We start from the raw sequence: 27499 nt of genomic DNA on the forward strand, positions 1-27499 counted from the left end.
ACTTCGCGCCGTTGTAAGTGTGTGTGCACGTGAATAATCCGATTTCAATCGCGCAGAAAAACTGGAGAACGGAGAGGTCCAAGAGGAACAGACCGAGCTAAAAGAGACCAGCAACAGCAAGGTGAACTCGACCGGTAGGAAAAAGGAGAACCGCGATTCCCACAACAAAAGCGACGGCGCGGATACCGCTCAGAGTCAGAGCAGCAACCAGTCGAAGAAATCCAAGTCGAATTACGACAAGATCGCCGCGTCGCGTACCAATTTGAAGGAACTGAAACCACTGGGTCGCGGTGAATTCGGCGAGGTCTACTCGACCAAGTATCAAGTCGACGGTGATAAAGAGACGCTGGTCATGGTGAAGAGTCTGATCAATACGAAGGACGAGACGGCTCTCCAGGAGTTTAAGCGTCACCTGGATCTTCTCCACAAGCTGAACCACGAGAACGTCGTGAAACTGATCGGTCTGTGCCGCGAGGAGGAACCGGACTACATGATTCTCGAGTATACCGACTGGGGAGACCTGAAGCAGTTCCTGATCGCCTCGCGAAAGGACAATAACTCGAGTCCGACCCACGAGTCGAAGCCTCCGCGAGCACCGCAGCTATCGGTCGCGCAGATTCTCTCCCTGTCGAATCAAGCGGCGAAAGGCTTGAAGCATCTCGCGGACAGCCGTCTGGTTCACAAAGATATCGCCGCCCGAAACTGTCTAATCGCTAGCAACCTCACGATCAAAATCTCGTTGCCGTGCATGACCAAAGAACCGTATCAACAGGAGTACACGAAACATCGAAACCAAGTGATCCCTCTGAGATGGTTGCCCTACGAGGCGGTCTACGAGGACGAATACTCGACCAAGAGCGACGTTTACTCGTTCTCGTGTCTCGTCTGGGAGATGTTCCACCAGGGTGAGCTGCCGTTCATCAAGATGAACGACGAGTCCGTGTTGGCCGCGCTGAAAGCTCAAACTCTCGCGTGGAAGCCTCACAAAGCCGCGCCGCCTGCCTTGCAGGAGCTTCAAGCTCAATGTTGGGCCAACGACCCGCGCGAGAGACCGACCTTCGACGAGGTCGTCTCGAAAATAGGTGAAATTGTCGTCGACAGTTGTCTCTAGATTGATCGACAATGCCACGAGGCTCTAAATCGGAGATACCGCGATATGGGTAATGGCCGCGCGAACTCGCCGTTGAACTCGTCGCGTTCGGATGACCCCCGATTCTCGCCCGATCCCGCGACGATTACTCGTGTTACGGTATTCTGTCGCGTCCATTAGATCGATAAGAATATAATTTATTTCTGACAGAAGGATCCGCTCCAATGATTGCTAATGTCGGATTAAGTAAGGATACTTACGATCCAGTACACGCTACAATATATACGACTAACGCAATATTTAGTATTCAATATCAGTGTAACGATAGGTATATCGATCACCGCACATCGAATATTCGTAAGATACGCTATGTTGTCGTTACGGCAGAAATCGCAAGCTACAGTGTGAATGTTAAGAAAGTATCACGACCATATCAACATTGAACGAACGACGATTTTTATATCCCGCCTAATTCAAGTCTACACGTTGTATCCCGTTAAGGTCTAAGGCTTAAGGATTATTTATAGCGTACACTTGCGTCTGACGCGTACATATATAATTATATGTAATACAAATTTGATATATACATATACATATGTATGTGTGCGTGCGTACACAGGATGGATCAAGCGATCAAGAAAGTCAGTTCCGTGTATCGTTCGTATATCGACGATCGCGCGAATGATGGCGATCGAGTATGAGCCGTTTCGTGTACGCGCGAGATGATAAGAAACGAAAGGAGAAAATAGCCAGGAGCGATTACTGTCGACTCGAAGAAGATAAAGCAAACGGCCTTGTATATACCGTGGGTGTAAGCGTAAGTTCGTTCGTTAAGTACAATCGCGATATTCGAGTTTTCATTTTTCATGAATTGCACACACTTTCGAGAGATGCGACGCTACCGTTCTCATTGTTTCTCGTCCCTTTCCAAAGGGGAAAAAATCCTTCCGTTTGTTAAGAAAAAGATCACAAAGGAAGATTTTACGGTCACGTAGAAATTTTATAACGCGAATCGTCTTTCCATTTTTTCCATTTTTGTAGTTTTGGCGGCAGGCAGAATAGATTAAGAAAGGAGCATCGTTTTCTTGGCTGAATACGTCGATTGTCGATGTCACGAAATTCATACAACGAAACCGTTTCCTTTCATTTCGGTTTCTTTGGTTTCGTTTCGCGGTGAGATCTTCTTTTCGGCTTCGTCCCATGGCGTTCAGTTTCCGGGAGTTGCGCCCGCGTTTCCGTATCTTCGGCTTTCATTCCGAGTTCGAGGATCGAACTACTCGAAGGGTACAAAGAACCACGAACCGCGAACAAGTTTTTAGCCGTACAGGATAATAGAGGGATTATAGGTCACGGTTACAATTCAGCATGAATACTCGATACGATCGTGTTAGGTACGTGCTATTCCCGCATCGGATATTCTACCACGATGATTATCATCGTAGCTCGCGCAAACAATCGCAAACATATATACGTACAGAGCTGTCAACGTGGAAGTGCGAACACCGAACCGGAGGTGCGATCTCCTAAAGTCGTAACAATACCTTCGGTTGTTGCTAGTTATCGAGCTTCTTCGAGATAATCACGATGCTGGCTGAAACACGAGAGAGGGTCGATCAGTATTCAAAATATTCCTCAGCTCTGCATACGTATACGCAATATAAAATATATAATGTATCATATACGCATCTAGATGTACGAGACAGTAAGATAAACACTGCCAATGAGTAATCTCTGTAACGTTAAACGTTCTCATAATCATAGCGAATACGACCATTCCCTAATTTAATGCACCCTCGTCGCAACGAAGGTATCGTGCGAGAAGGGCAACCTTGCTCCACGTGCCTATGCAAATCACGATTTTGCAAGGGCGTTCCGAGCGTTGTCGTAGATCGTTCGCTTCGATCGCTTCACATTTTCAACGCGTGCACAGTTGCCGCTGGATCTCGCGCAATATTCCACAGACTGAGACTTTGTTCTTCTTGCTTCTGATTTCGATCGTCAGAAGTTTGCAAGCGATCGTCGATCGATACGGTATAACGGTGTTCGCGGACGCGCTCGCAAAGGTCCGGCCTGAATTTTCAAATGCTTCCTAAATGTTCGCAGTATACGCCAAGAAATATTCTTGTAATATAAAGTACGTTAGGAACATACCTTGCAGCAACTTGACTGGCGGTTCGTAATCGTTGCAAGACTAATTAGTCGAGTTATATCGCGGATCTAACTATGCTCATATCATTCGCTGATCGTATTTCCCGGGGCTGCGATCGTCGACCCGTCGACTTGTCTCTCGTCGGATCGAGAAGATTCGCCCTGAATGTTTTCCCTGCCGTTTAACGATCCGCAGTGGTCGTCGTCATTGATCGCAACATTTTTTCCTCTCCCAATTTGTACCGATAAATGGTTCGGTTTCGCCGGGACTTTTGTACGTTTGATGCGTGGTCGTTTCGAACGATTTCGTGGCAAGACGAGGGGTTGACGCGGCCGACACACCGACGCGAAACAAGCGCTGCGCCAGTGATTTTTAACGAAGCGACCTATTACTTCTAATATCTAGTCATACACGGTGAGAAAAGCGTAAGCGAGCAGCGAACTCAAGATCCATTTTTACACGACGTTTCATATCCCTAGGCATTTTGTAATCCATTTCTTTTTTACAGTATTTTGTAAATATTTGTACTTTTTTATCTACATCGTACTTATGACTCTTTGACATAGTATATGCTACGATTAAATAAAGGTGGACAAAAAAAAAAAGAAAAAAAGAAAAAATGGAATATCTCGATTTTATTTTTTATTCGATACCCTCGCATATCCCATGAAATCCAAAGAACTCGGTGTATCTTGGCTGAAACTCGGGTCGATGAGGAAGAAAAGGAACGCCGGTGTATTACCTAATCAAATTTATTTTTACTTAATATTTCGTGGTACAGTCTATGTCTATTACGATATATAAAATAACGTAGTCGTCGAATGTAAATGGGTGAAACGAAAGAACGTTCGTAACGCCGACTGAATAAGCGCCCGGAAAAGAAAATCGAGTCAGAGGCAGTCGTACTGTGATTATTCGATACTTTATGTATATTTATATTTATATATTTATATATATATTTCATATATGTATAGGAAATCAACGTGTATACGAAGAGAAAACCGATAAACGCAGTTTGACGCGAAGAGTATGTTTAGTAATATTTATATATTTATATATAAAGTCTAATGAATTACTTAATCTGTTACTTAGTACTTAATTCATTAATATAGTAGCAGCCTCACTCTCTAAATAGTACTAAATATAATAATGGTATAATGCGGTAATTATCGTTAATATAGATTATTAACATTATAAATAATCATCGTCAGAATCGTATAATAAACAATAGTACAAGGTGTTTTTTGTGATTTTAGTGTTTTTTTTTTAAATGTTATCATATAGTAATAATCACAATAGCGTATTCTGAAAAATAGATCAGGGTCCCGTGGGCAGAGAGCGGAGTACCTCGTTATTACCAAGCTACGATTCCTTTCTTCAAAACATCATTAGCCTCGAGAGACTCGTAGAATGTTTCGTCGACGATTTCAATACCTTCCTCGTTCGTGATCGATTCGCGAATAGTATACGGACGCGCGGATCCCGTGCCACCGATCGATCATCGAATACAACGATCCAACGACGAGCTTCGTCTCTTTGAACGCGAGAGCGGTGATAACGGTTAACGGTACGGTATGCTAAAGTTGGTTGCGGTAATGGTAATCGATGATATCGCACCTCTTGGCACGATATCGCTCGTAAACGAGGTTGCGCATTGTTTTCGAGCATCGAGCGGCACGACGATTCCGCCAACAACCTTTTCGAAACGCCACTGCAAAGGGAGAAAATATCTGACGTCAGAGATTCGATGGGCAAAAAGGTCGGATCGATCCACGGCACGAGCAAGGGATATCGATCGCGACATCGGAGCGTTTGTCACGATTAATCTACGTAGTCGTTGTCACGATCGCGTTTCTCTTCGATCGAAATTCCCACGCGATTGTTAAGAAAAATAACAGTAAAAAAAAAAAAAAAAAGAATCTGGCGTCCGCGTATTCGCTGGTCGGGGCCACGCGCAATTCATCCGATTCCCGACATTTCGTTCCTCGCCCTCTTCCACGCGCTCTTCACCGACAACTTGATTCTCTCCTGCCTCTCTCCTCTTGTCCGCCTCTCTTGTTTTCGCTTTTTAATCGCGTCTCTGCCGCTCTGCCTAGGGAACCCACTATAACAGGGCACTATGAACAGCAGTCTGCTGGCTAAGTGACTTTCCGAATCTACAATCGCTCCTCTTCATTTTCTCCCCCTAGCTCGCCATCCTCTTATTCTAGCATTCTCTCATTCTCTCACTTCCTCTTTCGCAATATTCCTCGTACTCTTTCGTTTCTTCGCAATCCCGCTGCTCCATCTTCCTCTTTGGCTCGCCTTCGCCAATCTCCTCCTCCTTATTCCCGTTCTTCGCGTTTCTTTTCCCTTTGGCGCGCTCTCTTCCGTTCGAAAGCTCGCCGCTCTACGCTTTCTGTAAGCTCCTTCAACCACGAATACCTTGCCTTCTCTTTTTCTTAATAGCAAACTATGTCAGGCATAACAGACGCAATACGGTAATGGCAGCGAATCCTCTTTCCATCGCGTCTTCGTTTATGCTCCTTGCGCCACTGTCGCCGGATCTCTCGTTTCCAGGAAAGCGAGAGACGTTGCGAGATCTTCGCCGGTATCGATCGCGTTCTTTGTCGCTAGACGTAACGAGGCTAAGGGTAACGATTTCGTCGTGTCGTCGACGATGCCATCGATACCACCGCGGATCTCTCTTTTTCTTAATTACATCGGCGAATCGACAATGTGGCAATTGTACGTCGTAACTATCGGATGCATCTCGTTGCCGACGCGCTTATCGTTTTTACGGAAGAAAGACGACGAAAGCGAGCCGACCTTGTTTTCTTCTCAAACATCCATCTCTCGGAATCCACAAAAGCACTCGTTGCCAGCATGCTTCTCCTATGTCAGCATTCACACTACGTGTCAGCCGATAGTAAATTACTACTGTATCTTTTTTCGCTTTATGATATTTTTTACTTTACTTTTTTAATTATATTTTTTTTTTGTTTGTTAATATTAGACGTGCCGTGTCTCTACCATCAGCCTACTGCGAAAAAGACTACACTTGTCGTTCTTTCATTTTCCTCCCTCTCTCTCTTTCTCTCTCTCTCTTTCTCTCGTCTGGTCGCAATCTCTCTCCCAGTTTCTCCCTCCCATTCGTCCGTCTCATTCTCTCGATCTCGCGCCTGCATTTTTCCTCTCTTTTTCTCGTTCACGGTTCACCCTCTATAATCCTCGGTACTTCACCGCGTTACATAATCATCTCCTGCCTGCGTTTATAAAGAGTATTATATATAATATCATTCTCGTATCGTTACAATATAATTATCGGCAATAATATACCTTCGGTATTAATGCAATATCGTTATTATTAGTATTATTAATATTATTATTAATTATTATTCATTCCTCCGGTACTGTACTCTTTTAAAATCGGTACGGCTGCCCGCGAACGGCTCCACGGCGGAATCCATGGCGGGTAGTCGCGTGAACAAATGGAATTTCTCGCGCCATCGAAACGTCGCGCCAAAAAATTTTCACTACTCTCGTTCTCTCCTCATGCTTTTTCGCACACGTACGCGTACAACTCTCTCTCTCTCTCTCTCTCTCTCTCTCACTCACGCATTCTCATTCTCTTTCACCCTCTCGTCGATCGGTTTCGAACGGCATTCTCACTAATAAATTACTGCGAGACAGGCGATCACGCGCGTTAATTAAGTCAAAGGCCCCCTGCCCTATCATTTTTATTTGTTTACCCCACGTTCGTGACTCTGGGCCTATAAAATTTGCGCGCGCGACTTGTAAAACTGGAACAGCCCGTGACAAAGCAGAGGAGGACTCATCTACGTCCGCGAGTTTCTGCCGCTGTTAGACGCGGTTTGTAGCCCGTTTCTGCGTGATGAAAAAGATCGGGAAGAAGAGGTCACAGACGAGAGGAGTTTGAAAGCATGCGATATAGAACGACTGAAAATTATGCCGTTGATTCCGTTGTAATTGACAGTGGATGCACCCATACGCGTTTTACACGGCAGAAACTTGTCGAGACGCGGATTGCGCGACTGCCAGGGCGATCAACGGGGAAAATGCGCGAACGATTGATCGAAACGACGATACTTGGACAAGGTCGAAGCTTGTACGAATCGGCGATCTTTACAAACGCCCCGAGGAATCGCGGTGGCGTACAAAGGGTTTGTGTCGCGTCGACTAATCGGTTCCGTATTCGCCCCGCAGACGACGAGAGTCCGTGTGTCAGGGGTTCGCGCGCGCCGTTAAAACGATCCAGAGTCACGATTTCACGACCATCACGTTTTTGCGATAGCCGACTAAATAGAAACTCGACTCGTTCCCTTTCACTCTGGTTTCGTTCTCTCTCTCTCTCTCTCTCTCTCTCTCTCTCTTGCTCTTGACGAATCGCACGATCTCGCGAATATTTGTTGAAAGAGTGGCCGCACGCTCGCCCCCGAAATATCGCGCGCCACATCCTTGGCCGAATTTCTCTATCAGTTACAGTAAAAAATAGCGTAAACGGCACTGTATTAGGAAGAAGCAAAATACGTGTTACGTTCTCGTTACTTTATCGTTGATAAATACTATAGTGTTCATCTTGTTCGCCGTTTAGAAATCCTCTAGTATCGCGATCGCGTTCGTTACTTTAGTTAACAGTATGATTATTACTTGGTAGTTATCGGTAATCGTTAATTAGCGTTACAATGTGGTAATTAGTGCTCGCTGGTGTACCAGTACGCGTAAAACGAGAGCCCGTGCCGCGTTACAATTTTCTTTTTTTTTTTTGTCAGGGGGTTGGGGGGAGAGGAGGATTCCGGGCATTCTTGGTGCCGGGCTCTCGTTCTCATACTCTCTCACCCTTTTCTCACGCTCTCCTTGCGCCCTTCTCACGCACACGCTGCATCTCTCTTTCGTTCGCTCTCTCTCTTTGGAAAAATCAAAAGGGAACCGAAGAATAGAAACGAAACGAAGGATTCGTGTATATGCAAGTCTATGTATACGTGTATTATGAACGTACTAGTTCCTCCTGGTTCTCTCGACACACTTTCGCTCGCACACTTTTAGTCGCTCTCACTCGCTAACTTTAACTCTCCGACTCTCCTGTCTTTATCTTTCGCACTCTTTTGTTTCTTAATTACAAAGCACGAGAAAGGGCGACTGGTCGCTTCGCGGCCACTCACGTCGATCGATTTTCCTAGGCGAGCGAACAATTTCATCGGCGTTCGCCGACGTCCAACGGATACTCGGGGAGGAAAGGTCAACGTCGAGCGCGAACGTCGACGAAGTTTCGCGTGGTAACGTCCATCGATGGGATGATCGAGAAGCGGCTGAGCGACCCTTCCATGAGTGGCTCAACGCTAGTAGTTAAATTTCATAACGTTAGGTACTAATGTATTTCTTCATTTCATTCTCCGGCTCCACCTGCCATCCTTGAATCTCCCTTCGAGCCACTTACAATTCGTACAACTTCGTCTATCATGTAAAACTATGACGTCTAAAATGTTCGAATTAACGCTAGATCCTCGATATAGTAATCAGATCGGATAAATTAATAGTCGTTAATAACCGTGTATGTATCCAACTAGGCTAGACTTCGACGGAAAAATATATTTATAAAAAGTTATAATATTAATATACGTTTCAAGCGTTCTATATATATATTTTTTATTTATATTTATATTTATTTATATATATATATACATATATATTATATATATATATAAATACCGTACGCTAATCCTCTACTTATGTCTAAGCTTTCATCGTCAAACTCTTGTTTCATACATGCTGTGATCATCTAATCGGAGCGCTTCTTCTTTAACGAGAAGACCCCGTATGTCTACCTAATTATTTTCTCCGTTTATAATCGTAATAACTGGCTAAACTTTTCACGATCAAGCACACGCGCATTCTCTCGTTATCTCCATCCACCGTCCTACCTTATCTTTCTTCTTTCTTTTCTCCTTATTCCCATTCCGTTTTTCGCTTTCCCGTTAAATACAAAACGTACGCGTATATAAAAAAGAAGAGTAAAAAGGAATATAAAAAAAAGGAGAAAGAGAAAGAAACAGGAATAGAAAATATGGAAATGCTGGAATTCGTTAAGCGATTGAAATACAATAATGCATGAAATTATCGCGTCCCGCCTGCCGCCACGCGTTGGCAACGCAAATTTTCACCAAACTTCTATGTTTCTATCGCTCGCGTATCCGCTTTTCACGTTTTCGAACGAAGAAAACTCGATTAACATGGCTGAAGAAAGAAAAAGAAACGTCGTTCACGCAACAAGCGACATCGCCGATCAATCTTCCTTTTTGTTTGTTTTTTTCTTTTTTTTTTTATCTTGGATGGAATCCGTTCCTTATTGGCTTAAACAACACGAACGCGCGAGTTCCTTTGAACACGTTTAACACGAATCTCTGTTAACGTCTCCCTCCCTATTTTTGTCCCTTTAACTCTTATTACAAGTATCAACGTTCGATTATAATATCGTTAAGAATATCATAAAATTCTGATTTCAATCTCTCTTTCTCTCCCCCTCCTTCAATTATCCCTGCCATTTTCCTCTTATTGTTTCATCACGCTGCTAACTCGGTATCCCCGTCACGAAAAATATCTCCGAACGTGCAACGATCGCGACGCTTTCTCTCCTCTCGCATCCTTTCATGCATTACTTGATTCCAACGTCGTGCGCGATTCGATCGTTTTCTCCCTTCGCCTTCTTCGAATCGTGATCTCGGTGTGTCCCCCGATTGCTGGATCGTCAACGCCGTCGTTGAAAAACTCGACGAACCCTTCTTTCGCCCCTCTTTCAATCGAGAAATCGTATCGAAATATCGTGATTCGAGCGACGCGCGAAACGCCACAGCGTTTGTAAAACGACGCTACCGATTGGGTTTCGTAGTCTCGCAATGAACACATAACGTGCGGCAACGAAGTCAACGGAGGAAGGAATCGTTGCGATTCGCTAACGGTTGGTAGAAAAATCAGTAAACGAACGTTAGCGCGCGCGTCGAAAGGAGGGACGAAAGAAGGCTGAAAGAAAAAAAAAAAAAAAAAGATGAACCATCCGTTCGGTTCGAGGTTATTCGAGCGCGTTGCTTTCGAACGTTAACTTCGGGAGCGTCCGATTTTGTGCGAGGGGTCAGCAATCCCTAAAACGTTACTTCCTTTCATATTTTTTCTTTTTGTTATTTTGTGCGCCTCTAACGTTCAATCACCATCGCAAAGAGCAACGGTTGAGTTAGTATGCTTAGTTATAAGTAATAATCTTTGGTATCGTGCCTGAGTCTTCCATTCGCGAAAAGGATCACACTAGGAGAGATTTAGTAGAACCTTAAACGGATAAAGCGCGAACTCGTTTAATATCGTATCAAACTTAGAAAACGTCCGCTCCCCTCCGACCGACCCAAGTGAAAACAAGCCGTTAAAAATACGCTACCTACACCGGAGGTACAATTAGATATTTTGCAACGACGAGAAGTGTCGGGTCGATAATACATGGCAGCTTTGAAACGCGCGGCTGTCCGCGCTCTGCGTCAACGTGCGCGCGCGTCTGATTGTGTATTTATGTATACGCGTGTATTACGTGTCGTGTGTGTGTGTGTGTGTGCGCGCGCGCGCGCGCATGTGTATGTAATGTATGAGTGTGTGAATCAAGTCCCCTTTTTCTTGTCAGCGTGTCCTGTCGTTTCACGCGCAGGATGCTCAGCGCCCTGTATCCTCCTCCTTCTCGCAAGGTTCTCGGACGCATGCAAACGACAGTATTTTGCCAGGAACGTGTATAAACCGCACAGGCCTTTGCGTTGATTTTTTTCTTTTTTTTTTTTTTTGTTTTCAAGCATAGGGAAAGAAGTGGCGGGGCGCCCGCGTTGCCTGCTCGTGAAACAAGACCAACGTATATCGTGTACGAAACGCGATGAAAATTTGTACTGTCGACAAAGGAAACCGTGTTGGTCGATGCCGATCTAACGGTACTCTAACAACGATAAACGGATGGAGGGGCCCGCCCGGCCAAGAAGTCTTATCAGTCTTACCGTTTTAGGGGGCGTGTGTCGGGCGAGCCTTCGTTTCTCAATCGAAAAAGACCAGCCGATCGATCGGATTGCTGACCGATACGGATCGGCGATAAGAAAAACGCCGTAACAAACGCGCTAGTCCGTTGTCCTGTGTACTTGGTGTGATAGTGTGCGTGTCGAACAAGAACAAAGAAAACAACGAAAAAACGAACGAAGGCGGCGTGACACTCTCGCTCGATTGTTCACAGAATCGGTGTTATACCCGACGAGCGGGGACGAGACGGAAACGCAAAGGAAGAAAGAGGAACGAATACAACGAAGGTAAAAGCGTCGGACAAAACTCGATGGAAAAATTTTACAAATTTTTCGCGAAAACGCTCGACAGATTGTTGGTGAAAGCGCAGCGGTGAATTCTTGTGAACAAAGGATCGTCGAGTTCATCGCCGCGTCCATCGCACCTACTCCGTCGCTCTCGCTCTTTCGCTTTCTCTCCTCCTTTCTCTCAACTTCTAGAAAACACCTCGTCATATAATATATATCACATACGCGTTACTTCTAAACACACTGAAATAAGAAGCACTTTAAGATAGATGTCTACGTGTATCATCGGGCCCAGGTTCTAGATGGACTGATTCTCGTTTCTCCCTTTCCGCATCTGCAGCTCATAGAACTCTTAAACTTCTTCGTATATGTTATTTGTTTCTTCTCTTTCTATATACGTGTATTATTTACATACAAGTTCTATGTCTCATTCGTTTCCTCTCTCCATGGCTAGCTCTCTCCCTCTACCTTCCCTCTTTAACTTCTTTCTCTCTGTTAAATTTTAGACACCTCTCACGCATACTTGTTCTTCTCTAGCTCTGTCTCTAGCTATTCCCATTTGCTCTCTGTATTACGTATGTGTGCAGGTGGCGAAACGCGCGTTTCCGAAACGTACGATAAAATTAGAAATCGGCCGTGGTAATCTCTCGGCGATAACTCCGTTTCGCCAAACTATCAGTCGCTTAAAGAGAGTCTGCCGATTAACCGACGCATCGTAAAGGCGACGTGGCGATCTCCGCGATTTTACGGCAAACGATCCAACGTTTATGGCACGATGCCGTGACGACTAAAGTCCAACGTCATATATTCCCTTTTCTTCGTTTCATTCCCTCCCTCTGCTTCCTGTCCACCATCGAATCGAGAGAGTTCGATCGTTCGTCCCTCTATCGAATGGGACAGAGACGAAACGAGCGTGGCGCGTTTCACGCTGGCATCCCTTAGTTTCGAGGCACGCGGTAGTATTACGCGAACAATTATGGCACTGTCAAACACTCGCGTTAAATATTACAACATTAGAAAAATCGCAAGTCGAGTCCGACGATAGTCTCTTTTAATTGACTTCACGAGAAGTAACCTTTGCCATAATACTACGCGTGGGTTTTCGGGAATCGATCGATAAAACGGCGGAGATCGCGACGTTCCATTGCGAACGACTCAATGCACCATCTAGCACGATCGAGCCTGATTACCGAGCTCGATCGACACGGCCGGCTTACCGGAGCAGTCCTTTCCCTCGAGAAGAATCGTCGTCGGACGACCACATGATACTCGGTAGTAGACTCGACCGATGCCCGTATCGGCGATTCCGACGGACTGAAAGGCAACCGAGGATCAAGCGAAAACGCAAGGAACGCGCAACGAAAGGAAACGAAAACAGGGAAAGTGAGCGCTCGCACGCTACTATACAGGATCGGAACGCGCAGCGGGACTGTAGAACGGCGTCCCTGCTGCTGGCGTCGCGTAACAAGAAGCAGAGTACGACGGCGGCGGCGAGGAAGCCGACGCCGACGACGACGACGACTATGATCGATAGATGTAGCTGCAGGGCGGCGTCGGCGGTGGTGGCGAACCACCGCTCATGGCGATCGGTACGAGGGTCGGCGAGGGTGACGAGGAGGGAGGAGACGGGGAACTAGACGAGACGCTCGAGGGTGGCGAAGGCGATTCAAGCGCCCTCGGGCCCGCGAGTTCGCGATTCGACTGTCCCCCAGACGTCACAGCGCGACTACTCCTGGCCGCTGTGGTCGCGTTGTGCCGATTGCGCGCTGGCCGTCCTAAGCTCCGGTGACGGCCACCTCCCTCCTCGCTCGTTTCTCAGAGATAAACCTTCTTCACGCTGCGGGTGGTCGCGAACCCATCGTTGCGTCGATACGCGTCACCCTGGTGGGATCGTAGGGTCCCAAAGTTGTCCCTCGGCCCGCGGAAACCATATCCGTCTGGGAACTGGAACAGCGTTTCCGTCGGGGTTGGTGGCGGCTTTCGCATCGTCCCTTTCGGCGAATGAAGCTTCGGAGGCTGCGGAACCAGCACCGGTTCCGCGTAAGTCACTTCCTCCTGGGGCAGTAGTTTCGGCTCCGGCGCTAGCCTGCTGCGATATTAAAAAAGAGAAATGCATCCTCGACATCGCATCCAATCACCGTATTCTCCGTTTACTGATCGCCGCTGGACATTCGCCGCTTACCTGTTCACGTTTTGACGTTGCTCGAAGTACTCGTACTCCGTGTCCGGATACGGCAGATTATCGTCCTCGTCTTTTCTACATTTCCTGCCGCACAGGTAGCCTGCGACGAAGCCGACCAACAGAGCTGCCAACGCGCCGGCTACCACGGCCATCACCAGGGTCTCCACGGAATACTGCGGCGGTGGGGAGTCTGCCGCCGATACCTCGGGACCTGCGGCGATACGATCGTGAGAAAATCGGACGGATCCGGACGTTGAACTCGTCTCATCTTCTGGAAACAGCTCCTACCCGAATTATCCTGTTCCTCGTCCTGCATGATATTGATGATCTCCCCGCCTTGACCCTCCTTATTCGGTATCATCGAGTCCTGCGGGAATTTGTTCTGGTTGGCGGAGATGGCGCCGACGCTGCTCGCGTCCTTGTTCGAAGTTTTGCTCGGTGGACACGAGGCGTGCAGCCCGGTCGCCACGCTCTGCAGAAATCTGCTCGCATCGGTGGCCGCTGGCCCGACCAGCGCTCGGCATTTGCCCTCGACCTTGTCCCAGGCGCAATACGGATCCTGCAGGGCCACGCACTCGCCGCACGACAAGATCCTATCGCTGTAGCACCGGTGTAGCCTGAGCGCCTGAACTTGGCTATCGGCGATCACGACCAGCCTGCCGTCCTCGAGGCCGTCGCCGGCCTGCGAGGCTCTCACCACTTTGATGCCGCGCACCGGCACCGTTGACGGGAACGCCTGGATCTCCTCGATCACCACAGGGCTGACCTTCAGGTGTGTGTCCGCCGACTCGGCGTTCACCGCCTTGATCACCTTTCCATTGTCCGTACCGATGAACAACACGTCGTACGTCTTACCGCCGGGAGTCTTCACCTGGGGATCCACGGCGATCTGCGTGAATCTGTAACTGCGCGAATGGAAGAGAAATCCGTTAGCGCGACCATACTCCTTCGTCGACTTTTATCGACGACCGAGGATTTCCGACTTACTGGAAACTGGTGCGTATGACGATAGGCTGACCGAAGAAGCTCGGCACCAGCTCGTCCATGAGGGAGTGCGTGTTGATAAAATTGAGGGTCAGATCGGGCAGAGATCGGGAGTCGTTGACGCACTGGCCGGGCCTCGGGTCCGGAACCTTGGTACTCTGAACCGGCAGCCAGTTCGAATTGATGGCGCTCTGTTCCTTGAAGTTACCCTTGAACGTGTCGGTGACGTCTTGCAAGGAAAAGGCGCAGACGGCCGAGCCGCTGATGCTGTTCACTGGGGTAGTGAACGTGCCGTAAATCAGCTGCGCCGACTTATTGCCGTACTGACCCGATATCAGTTCCGTCGTTGATTCTGCAAATAACGCGCGCTGTAATTCCATGGCTCTTTGTTCGCGCGACCTCGGCCGCATCCGCGCAGGTTTACGAGCGTGCCAGCGAATCCTATCGAAAATTTATTTCTCCACCTTTCCGGCGTCTAAGTACCGCCGTTTAAAGTCAATGACGTCGCGGTTGACGTCCGATCGAACGAGGTATCTCGGGTGCCTCGATACCGATCTCGAGGTCGAAGCCGCGTGCAATGTTCGTCCGTGAGCACGATGGACCAAGATCGATCGCGTTAACCGTGCCAGAAGCTTGTACTTACGTATCTCGTTGAAGTAGAAAGGAAAGTCTCCGGTGACGGAACAATTGAGACGGGACTTTAGGAACGAGGTCCACCTATTGCGATATCGATGCGGACCACCTCGATCGTATTTACAGACTCTCGCCACGCGAGAATAGACGGTCTGCAAAGGAGAAGAGAATAAACGTGTAAATGGTCGTCGCGTTTCTTGTCTCGGCGGTCAAGCTGCTCGATAAAATCGAGAACCGATAACGCTCGACCGGTCGGATGCATCGATGCAGCCACGTCCTCGCCAAATTGTACGCGATCGAGTCGCGAGAGAAGATTCACGTTGCTGCTTTTGCCGATAAATTCGAGCGCGGAGGACGTGCCACGCGGTCACAAATATCCCGCGCCGTTCGAGAAAAAATTCTGCTGTAGACGATCGTCGTGAAAATTTTCATCGATTACAGCTCGCGGAGGAATTTCATTCGAGAGACTCGGACGCCTGTGGAACGTCGCTGAACCAGCGTAATCGATCGACCGCGATCAAAGCGATGGCAAGACCACTTACCTTGCCGCAATTGATATATTCCACGGCGGTCTCCCGGAAGAAGAAGTAGACGAAGTCTCCCTGGGCCATGGAGCTGACAAAGTTTGGCGCTGCAATTAGAACGCGCGCGTATTACAACGTTGTTACCATGGTTATGTACGCCGGCGGCAAACGGCGCTCGTAAAGTTCTCTTATGAATAAACGAACGCGATAACCGGCCGAATCGGTACAATGGACCGAGCTACGATAAAATATATAGACAGCGCTCTCTCTATCTGCAGTGGAATAAAAAATGAACAGGGTAAGCGGAGCCGATGGTTGGCCTGGAAAAATCGACTGAAAGCCGCTCGTCGAGCAGCCCCGATCGGAAGAATAATCCGGCGTTGTTTTAGGGCGGCGACATCAGATCCTCGTTAAAAAATCATTATCCACTTCGGGATCGTCTGGGAGAACGAGGGGCCAGATTTCCAACGATCGTGAACGGGCGAATCGTAAAAATCAATTTTACTTTCCTAAAGCCTGACGGAAGAGGAGGAGGAGAAGGAAGAAGACGGGGACGCGACGTCTTCCAGACCGCGGCGAGAGCAGGGCAATAAGCCAACCGCGAAGACGCTAGAACCGTTTTATTTCGTCGATTATTCGAACGGCGGTGTCGCGCTGGAACGACGCCCTGCTTCTCTGTCTCTGTCTCTCTCTCTCTCTCTCTCTCTTCCTATCTCTCCTTCCGCTCTCAATTTTTCTCCTTGCCCTTCTCTATCGCCGTAAACACACGTACGCGCGCGCTCTCTTGCTCTTGGGACCAGTCGCAGCGACTCGCGTACACGAGCGTCCGATAAAGTGGGAAAACTTTATCGATTTATTAACTTGACAGGGTTTTCATAAGCTTCTTAGGATTCATAAAGTAATATTAATCTCGCGCGCCACGTAGGTATATCCGACCGACCCGCCACGCTCCAGCCCATAAATTTTCCGTCGTTCCCTCTGTCCCGCTTTACACCGCCGTCGATTCATCTAGCACACCACTTCGTCGTCCAGCTGTCTTTCTTTCTCGATGCATTTTACCGCGTCACCATCGAGACAAAGCGGAAGTTGCAACGGGAAAGCAGAGGAGATCAGGAGTCGTCGGTCTATTCGCTCTTTGACTCTTCTTCCTTTCCCGCTGCGATGCATTTTACGATTAGAAAACTGTCCGACGTTAGATACCCGTGAAACGACGCCGGCTCGATGAAAATCACGGATGGTACTCGACAACGCGCGCTAGTCGCTATGGAGGCTCTCGATGATCGTTTGGCTGAAAGTAGTAACGATGTAGCAATTATTTCACGGCAAAAACAGAAATTCATCGTCGCAATGGAGCGCGCTTTTTATTTTTTTTTTTTGCATTTTTTTTCTGCATTTTTTCCGCGAAAACTTTTCGGTTTTGCGTTGGCAACGAGCAACGAGAATTTCGAGCGACGAGCGAGAGGAAAAGGTCAGCGCGAGCGAACGAGGCAAACGGAGAGAGGTCGGTAGAGAGTTGAATTTTCAACGAACGAAGGGAAAATCAATATTATCCAGCGGCCGGAGAAACTTGATTAGCGTTCGTACACCGTTCAATTAAAATACTCGAGCGGACGAGCGAAACCGTGGAATAAGGTGACGCACACGCAGTTTACCGTTCTCTTTGTTCCTCCCGCAGTTACTTTTCCTTCCCGACTTTTCTCGCAATCGAAACGTCGCGTCGTTCTCGTAAAAAATTCCCGTCCCGCGTTTCCCCTCTACCTCGCCAATGAGCTCGCGCGTCATCCCTCGGTATCCCAACTATAATTCTTTCTCGCTCGGTGACCGTTCCGAATAAAAATTCGACCTTTCGGCAAACTCGCAGGGGAACCGTAATTCTCGTTCGCCCTTCGTTTTTCCTCGCCGAGCATCGTAGATGTTTGGTTGATGCGAGGGAGCGTGGGTGCGAGGCGCTGGAAAAAGACGCTAGTTGGACGGCGAAATGTACGAGACACGCCCGATAAAGCAGTTAATAATAGCAATCCACGAAAAAACAGCTCGAGGAAGAGTCGTTGAACCGGCGGACAGGGGCCAGCAGACAGGTCTTTTATCCGGATTAAAATTTCCCATCGACGACGTGGTACCGTGAGACGTGTTTCGTCCAGGGCGAACAGAGACTTCTGTCATTATACAGATATGGAAGGGCAGCGGAATAATATCGTCGCCGCGCGAGCTACGAAATCCAACGTACACGCACAGTTAATCTCGGAATTACATCGTGTGGATTAAAGCCGGCACCCGGTAGTTGGCGCACTGCGTCGTTTTCCCTAATTTTTCGTCCCGTAACTCGCAGAACCGCGATTTTCAAAGTCCAACTGAAAACTTCTCCGGTAAATATCGAATCCGTGGCTTGCAGCTCGCGGCCCTTTCGGATCTGCAGTCGAATATCGCGAGCACTAGCCAAGCTGACCCTCTACACAGCGATGTACGGTACAAACCACTGTTTGCATAAATAGCGCGTGTAACCGGCATTTCGAATGCCAATGAATTCTCTCCGGATGGTCGTTTCGTTATTATCCAGGAAGCGTGGCCGAAACGCTTAACTCGTTCGAGCGAGCAACTTTCTTCCGGAATCTCTCGCTCGTTTGGAGAAACTTTTTCTCCGGATAGAGCAAAGGGTTCTCCCCGTGGCTAGCCGCGAGGAACGTTTCAGTATACCGTGCGATAAATTCTTTTCTGCCCGTTACTGCCCTACCGACCTTTTTCCACCATCAGGAACACTCCACCTGCTTACAACGTATATCCAGCGTGGCCGCGTTTCTCATACTTTAATCTTTAATCGCGCGTTAACGTCGACCGGCCTGCCTCCAATTCGTCATCCACGCCCTTGCCCATTCCGTATCAACCAGATCCTAAGAAACATCGTCTAACGGCTTTTTAATTTCATCGATGACGCGGCCGATTACCTTTCTCCTGCTTGCTTGCACGCGTCACTCGTCTTATCTGGCTAATCTACTTTTTCTCATTCGACAGCCGCCTGGTTCGCGGTACACAGTCGCTTTAAAACCGACCTACGACGTACTTACGTAAGCGGAAGCGACGACCGGGTCGACCGATCGATCGCTAAGAAGAAAAACGAAAGGAGCGTCCTGGATTTACTCACCGTTTAGGCTCTTGGAGTCGTACTGCTCGGTCTGCAGCGGCTCCCTATAGATGATGGGATCCATGCCCGCGAAATCGGCCACCGTGCCGGTGTAAAGTTCTCCGTCCACGTAGACGAAGGTGCTGTTGTGACGAGGGTCGTACGGGCACATCGCCTGGCCTCCCTTCTCCTTCAGGATCGTATAGTTGCCGGGGTGTACCCCGTAGTCGCGGCACATCGGCTTGAAAGCGTTGGTCGCGCACACCAGCAACGTGTTCGAGTCCGTCTTGACGAGGATGCGAATGTAGTTCTGGCAATTCTCCTCGGGCGTGCCCTTCACCAGGCACATCTTCACGTCACTGTCGGTCGAGTACCAAGTCAACCTTTGTTGCTCGGTCAAATCAGTCAGGCTCAGATTGTGCACGAGATTTCTGAAATAGAAGAGATGTTGCCGCGAATGAATACGCTTTCAAGCTGGATTTGCTTCTATTCGCGGCGGCTCCTTCGGCAAATAGAACTCGGGTTCGCGATCGAACTTCGGGGTTCGGTAATCGCGCGACCAATTCTCCTTGCCGCATCGAGCTTTCCGCTTTAAGCGTTCATCGAAAACGTCGTCGTATGAATGGAATTTTAAAAGACAGCCACCGATAATACAGACGCGAAACCCAGTTCGCCGAAGTAAAGGATTTTACGGGGAATTTATGGGAAAAGAGTAGCTCGCGAATCTCGACTCACGGCCCCTTTTCGCCGAAACGAACCGCTCCTTCGAATATTCCCGAACGTATCTCCTCCTCCGAGAATTTCCCTATTTCCCGCGCGCGATCCGTAACTTTTTTCGATACGCGATACTTCCGATCGCGCATTAATCACCGTGTGGCACCGAGAGGCTTTCGCGTCCCTTTACTTTGTCCGCTTATCGCGCGCAGATTCTCCGGCTTCTCGGGAAATGTAGTCGGTCCCACCGCGCACCGAGTCGACGACAAAAAAGTCGATCGAAAGGCCGAGAGCCACGGGAACCGCGACGGGATTCGAGCGCCGTCCCGATCCGTTTATTACACACGGGCCAAGATTTATGGCGGTCGGCTCGAGATTAATATTCCGAGAGGTCTCGAGCTGCAAATTTTCCCCGTTGTCTCGCGACAGCTCGCATTTGCGCGCGATTTAACCTAACCCGGTAGTAGAACCGGGCCCATCGATTTCGAGAGAAAAACCTAACCCGATGACACTCGCCGAATCGATCGAGCAATTAACGTAATTCTACTGACGACGGCGACAACGACGAGCGATCAACGATGACACGATCGATTCGCATCTGTTCACGGGAGGGAGACCCAATTATCGTCACGACCTACCGGCAACCGATTTCATTCCGTTTCCTCTCTCTCTCTCTCTCTCTCTCTCTCTCTCTCTCTCTCTTTCTCTCTGTCTGTCTGTTTATCTCTTTCGGATGAACGGAGTGGAATCGAGCGAAGATTCGTTTTCGAGAGGAAAGATAATCGATAGGAATCGGATTCGACGGCAAGCCGGAGTTAAGGGGACTCGGTACATAACGATTTCGCGTGGAAACGTTGGCGTGTGGAAGGAAACGCGGAACCACCGACCGAACGAATCCTTCGACCCAAATAGCAAAGCGTTCCGCGAGGGATTCGTGCTGCAGATTTCGCGGCCAGTAGTAGCCGATGTATATCGCGTTTTAATTACATATTACGTTCCCTCTGGATTCCGCGGGAGAAAGTTTTTTAAAGAACCGGCGAGCTTGCAAGAAGTCGCGCTTCCTTGCCGCTTCACATTCGAAGGGTCGTAAAATAAAGCGCGCGAAGAAGTTTCTAAATAAAGTTCGACGATCTCATTAACAGGGTGGAACAGCGTTTCGTGGCCGGTCTCGGAGAATTTATCGTCGGAGAGAAGAGAATCCGAGGAAGACGAAACTCGAAAGGAGGGGAGAGGAGAGCGTGGAAACGAGATTTCCCGGTGAAACTAGTCCGTACACGTAAAGATCGAGAGGTGCGCGAGCGTCGATCGCGGTAGGCTCTCGAACCGGTAGCAAAGAACGAGAAGAAGAAGCGGTCCTTTAATTAAAGCACTCGCTCCAAATGAATCCTCTATTTACCTTCCGCCGACCAGAAGATAGTTCCCGTCCCGGAGTACCAGCCGAAAGTAGTCTGTGTGCGTCTCGTTCCCCGTAAACCTGAACACATCTTCGGCACCTGGAAAAGAAAAGTAGAGGAACGTCGGTTGGTTTTCCTTCTATCGTCTGAAAGGAGGAATTATCTTATTGGTGTAATTAGAGGAGTCGACGGATCTCGTTCGTGGTCGTTGCTTTCGCGGTGAATGCTCGCGAAAGGCGGACGGCCATTGACGAGCGCGACGCGGCCCAACGGCACACGCAGGCACCGACGACGTTTGCAAGCTAAGCCTTTCACGGTATCGAGCAAACGCCAGGTCGGTTTAATAAGCGTAATAAGTTCCTTTTGATCGCCATTGCAAAGAACAAAGGTTCGATCGATCGTTAACGGATCTATCCCGATGATCGATCATTTTTTCACTCGACAGGAAGCTACTTCATTATCCGCTAATTACCTATCTATTAGTTACAACGAGCCTCCCTTCATCCTGGCCGCCCCTTCAACGATCGATCGGTTCCTCCGCCCGTCGGCAAACTCCTCCCTCGCGATCCTCCGCGAGAACGATGGGAGTTCGTTCCACCGGACAAATTTCTCGGAAATTTTCGTCGAAATTCGCGAGCCTCGTTATCGCGTATCGTGAAAGGTCTTAATCATCGAGGCTTGTGCACGCTCCATCCCCGAAGCGTAACGATTAACCTTTTCTTTCTCGCGACAGCCCGCGGCGCCTCGTTGCACCATCGTTGCCATCGATAACGAAGATAACGTTCGAATCGTAAAGTCGCAGCTTCGAACGAACCGCGTGGCAACCTAATTCCGCGGCGGCGCCTGCCGACACCGAGGGCATAATTATCGACGTGTTTCCGCGTTTCGACGTCAGTCAATGTCACTGACCGGTCCTTCGTATCCGGTCGATGCAATTTAGGTCGGCAGATAAGCACGCAATAGCATCGACGGTAACAATGAGCGGATGGTACGGTGAAAAGGGAGCCATTATGAAAGGACCGCGCCCTCCGCGCCCTCCGCGCCGGCTATTCACTTCGTCCTGGCGCAAGACGTTCGGTAAAGTAATTAACGTAATTCGGACCAGCTCGCGAAGCGAGAGTCCATTTCCTAGCTGCGTTCAGCCGCGTCCATACTTTTCACGATACCGCTGCAATATCTGTTTCCAGCGAAGGAATTCTCCTGGCTTCCTCCTGGCGAGTTACGCTTTCGAACGGTTTCCAGCAACCGGAATCGTTCCGGCCGCAGATTTTTATTTATTCGTACGGCGAAGAATTTCCAGAAGAGTTTCCATCGGCGAAAAAGTATGGTCCGGCGAGCGTAAAACGTGGTGGAGTGACGGACGCAACGCGGTTCGAAATTAACGCGTCGATTATCCGTCGTTCACCGGGCAGGTAACGTCTGAAGTGCAATTAACGCGGTCCTCCGACACCAGTCAATATCGATGATTCCGAGCGGCGTGTCTCGCGTATGCAATTTGGGTCGCTGATAGCCGCGGAATACCGGCAAATGGGAGCGCACCATTATCGGAGGATCATACGTCTTGCACTGGAAACGAATTAACGTCACGCTGGCCCGCGTTACATTCGTCCTCGTCCGACGGGAAAGCCCGAGAGAATCGGAAGGCTGAACGGAGAGAGGGTAGTTAGAGAGACAGGGAAACGGTTTTAGATAGAAAATCGGAACGAGATCGCTCCGGGATATAGCCGAATAGCTGGCTGTCCGCTTATTAAACGTTTTCCGCGTGGAAACGTTACATCGGTATTTACGGCATCTGCTTTTGACTGCTTTTTTACTTCGGGGGTCGAACGCGTGTCCCATGGTTGAATCGATAATTATCGAGTCACCGCGGCGGTACCGTTTGCTCCTTCATTCTGCGGCGCTTTCGTTTTTCGTTGCTGTGGCGCGGTGGTTCGCGTCGAGAGCGTTCGATCGCGAAATCAAACGCGGCGAAATTGCACAAGGATATACGCGAACGCCGCGTAGACGGACGCAAAGATCGGTGGACGAGGGAAGGGGGAACGCGGTCTCTTTCGCTGATTGGCTTTGAAATTAAACGGGGCAGCTTGTAACTCCCATCGGCTCTAGATTCGCTCGGTTATCGCTTTCCAAAATTAGCCGGTCGATTGCAATCTCGCGCGCCAACCATCGTGAAAACGCAAAGATTCCGTTTCACCGTTCGTTCTAATTTCCAGCTGGAAATTAGAGCTCGAACGAAATCGACCGGCAACTCGCCGTATCTATTAATCACGGAAAATTCGAGGTGCGTTTGCTCTCCGTGCCAACCATCGCGTTCTGTCGCTCGCATCGTCCGTGTGATGTGTGTGCTCCACGTGTCGCGATGTCCTTTCACAACAGGACGAGACAGGAGTTTGCGGTGAACGTCGAGTTTCGCCTGACAGCGGGACCAACGATATTCGCGGAAGCTGACGCAAAACGCAAGCCAACGAGTTGATATCGGCTTACACGTAGAGCCGAGGTAGAACGTCTCGTTTTAAGCCGCCACACACGATCCTGCACAGCCGGTGACAATCGCCATTGCGCTTTTCAATGAGCGACTTTTTGGCATTGCCGAGCTTCTAAGCGCGTCACAAAGCACTTAAGCGCGTTTCGCGGGTCAGCTGGTGGCCGGCCCGAGACACGTCCACGCCTCTTCCTGTCCATTTTCATTTCGCTGTTTCAATCTCTGGCGTTAATTGCGCCACGCGAAACCCGCCCGTAAGTTCGTTCGTTTCAATCTGGTTGCCAAGTAACGGGTAGCCGGAAGTCGTTCCCGAAATACCGATCCAACGATCCTATCGACTCCTAACGAGGAGGAAGCACCGCGTATCGATTCCGAGGCAAGTTCGTAAGTGAGAGGCCACGTTGGTACTCGCGCGGCCAGTGTATCATTGCAAATTAAATATCCGTTTCGGCGAGGAAACTAGGTTCGCAGAGAGTCGGAGAGAACGGAGGCCAATATTTTACGATATCTCGAACAGACCGTGCGTTACATCGAAGCGTACAACGTACGATTGTTCGGGAACCGCTAAAAAATTGACCGAAGTGAATTTATCTGGTCCAGCAGGGGCCAGGGTAGGCGAGACCACAAATCACGTATATAAGTTTGCCGAGGCGGTGGCACGGCATAGCGTGGCATGGCATGGCGTGGCGTGGCGTGCCATGAAACCCCGGCACCGGGTATTCGGAAATATTGAACGCGTCCAAAGTTACGACTCTGCCGTCAAACTTGCTCGATCGAAGTTTGCGAGATCGTTCTCCGCCGTCCCTCTGCTCGGCCTGAGTAGACCAGAAGGGCCCATCCAGACGGGAATCCAGCGAATATAGCGGATCGGGTAAAAGATGCACGCTGCCGAACGAGGCCGAGAATTCTCAAGCGGATCGTTGCCGCGTCACTATCGCGGCAATTAAACGCGCGAGTCCGCGCACCAGCCATTCCTCGTCGATCATTCCGCTACCTTTTGGCGAATTTTCCATCTTGCGATTCCGTTCTCGAACGAGTCTGCGACAAACGCGACGCGCGATGTATTAATTTACGGCTGGCGTTTTCGACGTTTACGCCGAAAGGTATCCAAGTGACGGAAAGAAAACTTCTCACGGACTCTATCGACTCTTCGTAGTCGAACTTCCAAATTCGACGCGACGTTGGTTCGAACAATTTGGAAGTTATCCGGCGCAACTTTTCCCTCGTACGGACTCTCGTCGTTTAACGTTCCGGATCGTCGTGACCCGGCCAACAATTTCGAAAGTTCGCGTCATAACGCGAGCTGCGTTCTGCTCGACGACGAACGTTTTATCGTCGAGCGTGTAAGCTCGCGCGGCATCGTTTCCACGGATTCGAATGGTTTAACGATGTACGACGATCCTCCAAAGTACATACGTATTTTCCTCTAACAATAAGCGGTGGACGTATTCGGATGCCGTATACAAGGAAGTGAAGAGCATAACGGTCGGAAGATAAGAGGAACGCGCGGTGAATTAATAAAGAAAGGAGCCGAGCGGTATCTGGCGATCCGATCGTCTGCGGCGTACCAACGTTCTCCTCGCCGAGAAGTGGATTATCTCCGGTGACGGTGTGCCACACGAGTGGACCCATGCGAGGCCCCGGTTTACACACGGAGGGATAAGGAAAACGAGCGAGGGAGCCGGAGTGGCGTTATGTCGAGCGAAAGTCATTAAAGTTTCGCACGTGCCAGGGTGACGGCACTGCCAGCAACGACCCTAGCCTATTATTTTTTAACAGCCCCCCTGCAGCTACCTCTCTTCCTCTCTTTCTCTCTTTCTCCCGGCTATGTGTTTCCGCGCACGCACACAGGTGGAACTGCGGTCTTCGACCTGCGGTTAAACCATGACTAATGAACGAGCCCATCAACCGACTCGAGTCTCTCCCGCTGCTTTTATTGCGTCGAAAGCTGTGCGAAAAATACGGTTCGATCAGCGGTTTTGGACATAACTGCCGCGTCTTCAGCCGAGAACGAGAGCTTTGGGGGAAATTATCCAATCGGAGGAGATCGCCTTCGTCTTGGATCGGTCTTCTCCATTCGAATCGTTAAGCGGGATTTTTTATCGCTACGGCGCGCGGATAAGTCAGCGTTTCTGTCGTCCTTAATGGCGGACAAAGAGTCCGCAACTTGCAGCCTCCGCGGTGAAGCGGAAAGGCTTCCACTCGATTATTAATAGGTCCCGTAATGCAGCGCAAACGGCCGATATTCCATCAATGGAGCACTTTCTCGTTTCTGTTTACCTTCTAAATTTGTTTGTCTACATTTACTATTTGTCCACCTAAATAATCGATTTGCACGCGTGTATGCATTTTCTTCGATTATGTAACAGCTACGTTATCGCTCGGCGGTTGCGCACGATGGAAGTTGGTGCGTTTTCGCGAAATAAACTGTTCGCACGGTATGAATAGTCGAACGAAAACGCAAGCGGATGTCTCTATCCAAAGGCCAAGTTACTTTATTAGCAGTGTCCGCGCGCGCGACGCCGTCTCTCGTAATTTAACTTTTAATTAAATTAGCCGCGGGTGGTCTACCGCGTGTACGCGTTTCCACGTGAATCTCAATTTTCTTAGAGGAAACCTAAGCGCAAGAGTAAAACGGATAAAAGTGAAGAGAGAAAGAGAGAGAGAGAGAGAGAGAGAAACCGTCGAGATTTCTGAAAAATTACCTTGCCACGGAACAGGCAGTGTTCTCGAGCAGTCATGCGAGCGTTTTCTGGCATCTCGACGCGACTGAGGTGTCGCGTTAGCACTTCAATTTCTTGGGACACAACACGTGTTTCCTCGACTAAGGTATGTCTGACGAAGCGAAAGAAAAAGCGCGCGAGGGAGAAGGAGCGGGATGGGGAGGTAACGAGAGTCGAGAAGACAGAACGGGGAGAAGAAAAAAATAGAAGAAGAAAGCTACAAGTCAGTCAAAGAAGATTCAAATACGACGGCGTATCTTCTTGGTAATCGGCCCGACGCGACGATAACCGTTCCCACGGGAGAGAACAACTTTTGTTACGACTTTTGTCGAACGAAAACAATCGTGCTACGATCGAATAACTGGCGGCAAGCTCGTGAAAAGCTCTCGTCCTACGGACACGCCTTTCTAAGGTCAGTTGTTCGGTCGAGCAATCCACTCGCCTCAACCGTAAACGAAAGAATTATTTTCCTGCTACCGAATAGCAGCTCGAAATCCTGCGGACTAACCGGATCGTCTCGAAAGGAGAAATTTCATCGGGACGAACAGTTTTGGTCGCTTTGGATTCGGATGATCGACGATGCACAAGCGCGGTGTAAGTACGCGAAGGATAGCGGCGTATCGAAGCTGTCGTGCACGTAATTCCGCTGAAAGGGAAAGGAAGGATAGAGCCAAACGCCGCTGAAAGGACCCACGGCTCCATTCTGTCACAATATCGTTAAGTCGTCGGAAAAGGTGTTCCCCGAAACGTTCTTGCGTCGTATTTGTCTTTTATTTTCCCTCTTTTCGTAGCCCGTCGAGTTTACATCGCTAACGAGGGACGTCAACCGGAGCGTCTCGTTTGCGAATCGACTGGACTCCGTCCAGCTCTAGAATCCCGCCTTCCTCGTCGAACGTTGGCTTTGAACCCTTCTCGAGACGGTCGAACGAGATTCGCAGTCAGCTCGCCTCTCTACGCGCCATACGATTCGGACGCGAACGTCTATCTTCGTCGATTCTTCGAAAAGCCCGGCGAACGTTCGTTGCTTCGAAATGTCGTTTATCGAGCTCCGTTTACACTCAGCAAAGACTTTTTCTTTCGTCACGAGCGGGAACAAGTTGGCACAGTAAGTCGTACGCGGTGCTCGAGAATAACCGTTACAAGAGGAAACGAATGAATCGAAACTCGTTACGAGACATCGGCCGA

The 27499-nt window shown here is 49.1% G+C and overlaps 2 protein-coding genes across 3 annotated transcripts in view; one reads left to right on the forward strand and one right to left on the reverse strand.

Moving 5' to 3' along the window:
- The window catches only part of LOC126869486 (inactive tyrosine-protein kinase 7-like), a 37774-nt gene extending 32616 nt beyond the window's left edge, over window positions 1–5158 (forward strand). The window contains exon 9 of the mRNA XM_050626094.1: window positions 57–5158. Coding sequence (XP_050482051.1) covers window positions 57–1111 — 1055 coding nt within the window. The 3' untranslated portion in view covers window positions 1112–5158. The remainder of the gene's footprint in view (window positions 1–56) is intronic.
- A 4374-nt stretch (window positions 5159–9532) lies between these two features.
- The window catches only part of LOC126869488 (semaphorin-1A), a 142286-nt gene continuing 124319 nt past the window's right edge, over window positions 9533–27499 (reverse strand). Inside the window, exons 3-10 of one of the 2 annotated variants that reach the window (XM_050626103.1) lie at window positions 21112–21208; window positions 19023–19432; window positions 15902–15990; window positions 15370–15511; window positions 14730–15078; window positions 14031–14647; window positions 13743–13953; window positions 9533–13646 (exon numbers count right to left, since the gene is read on the reverse strand). In XM_050626103.1, coding sequence (XP_050482060.1) covers window positions 13376–13646; window positions 13743–13953; window positions 14031–14647; window positions 14730–15078; window positions 15370–15511; window positions 15902–15990; window positions 19023–19432; window positions 21112–21208 — 2186 coding nt within the window. In that variant the 3' untranslated portion in view covers window positions 9533–13375. Of the gene's footprint in view, window positions 13650–13742; window positions 13954–14030; window positions 14648–14729; window positions 15079–15369; window positions 15512–15901; window positions 15991–19022; window positions 19433–21111; window positions 21209–27499 lie in introns of both variants that reach the window. The other variant, XM_050626102.1, reaches the window with a different exon arrangement.

Source organism: Bombus huntii, chromosome 9 (assembly GCF_024542735.1).
Source record: "Bombus huntii isolate Logan2020A chromosome 9, iyBomHunt1.1, whole genome shotgun sequence".
Taxonomy (NCBI): Eukaryota; Metazoa; Arthropoda; class Insecta; order Hymenoptera; family Apidae; genus Bombus; species Bombus huntii.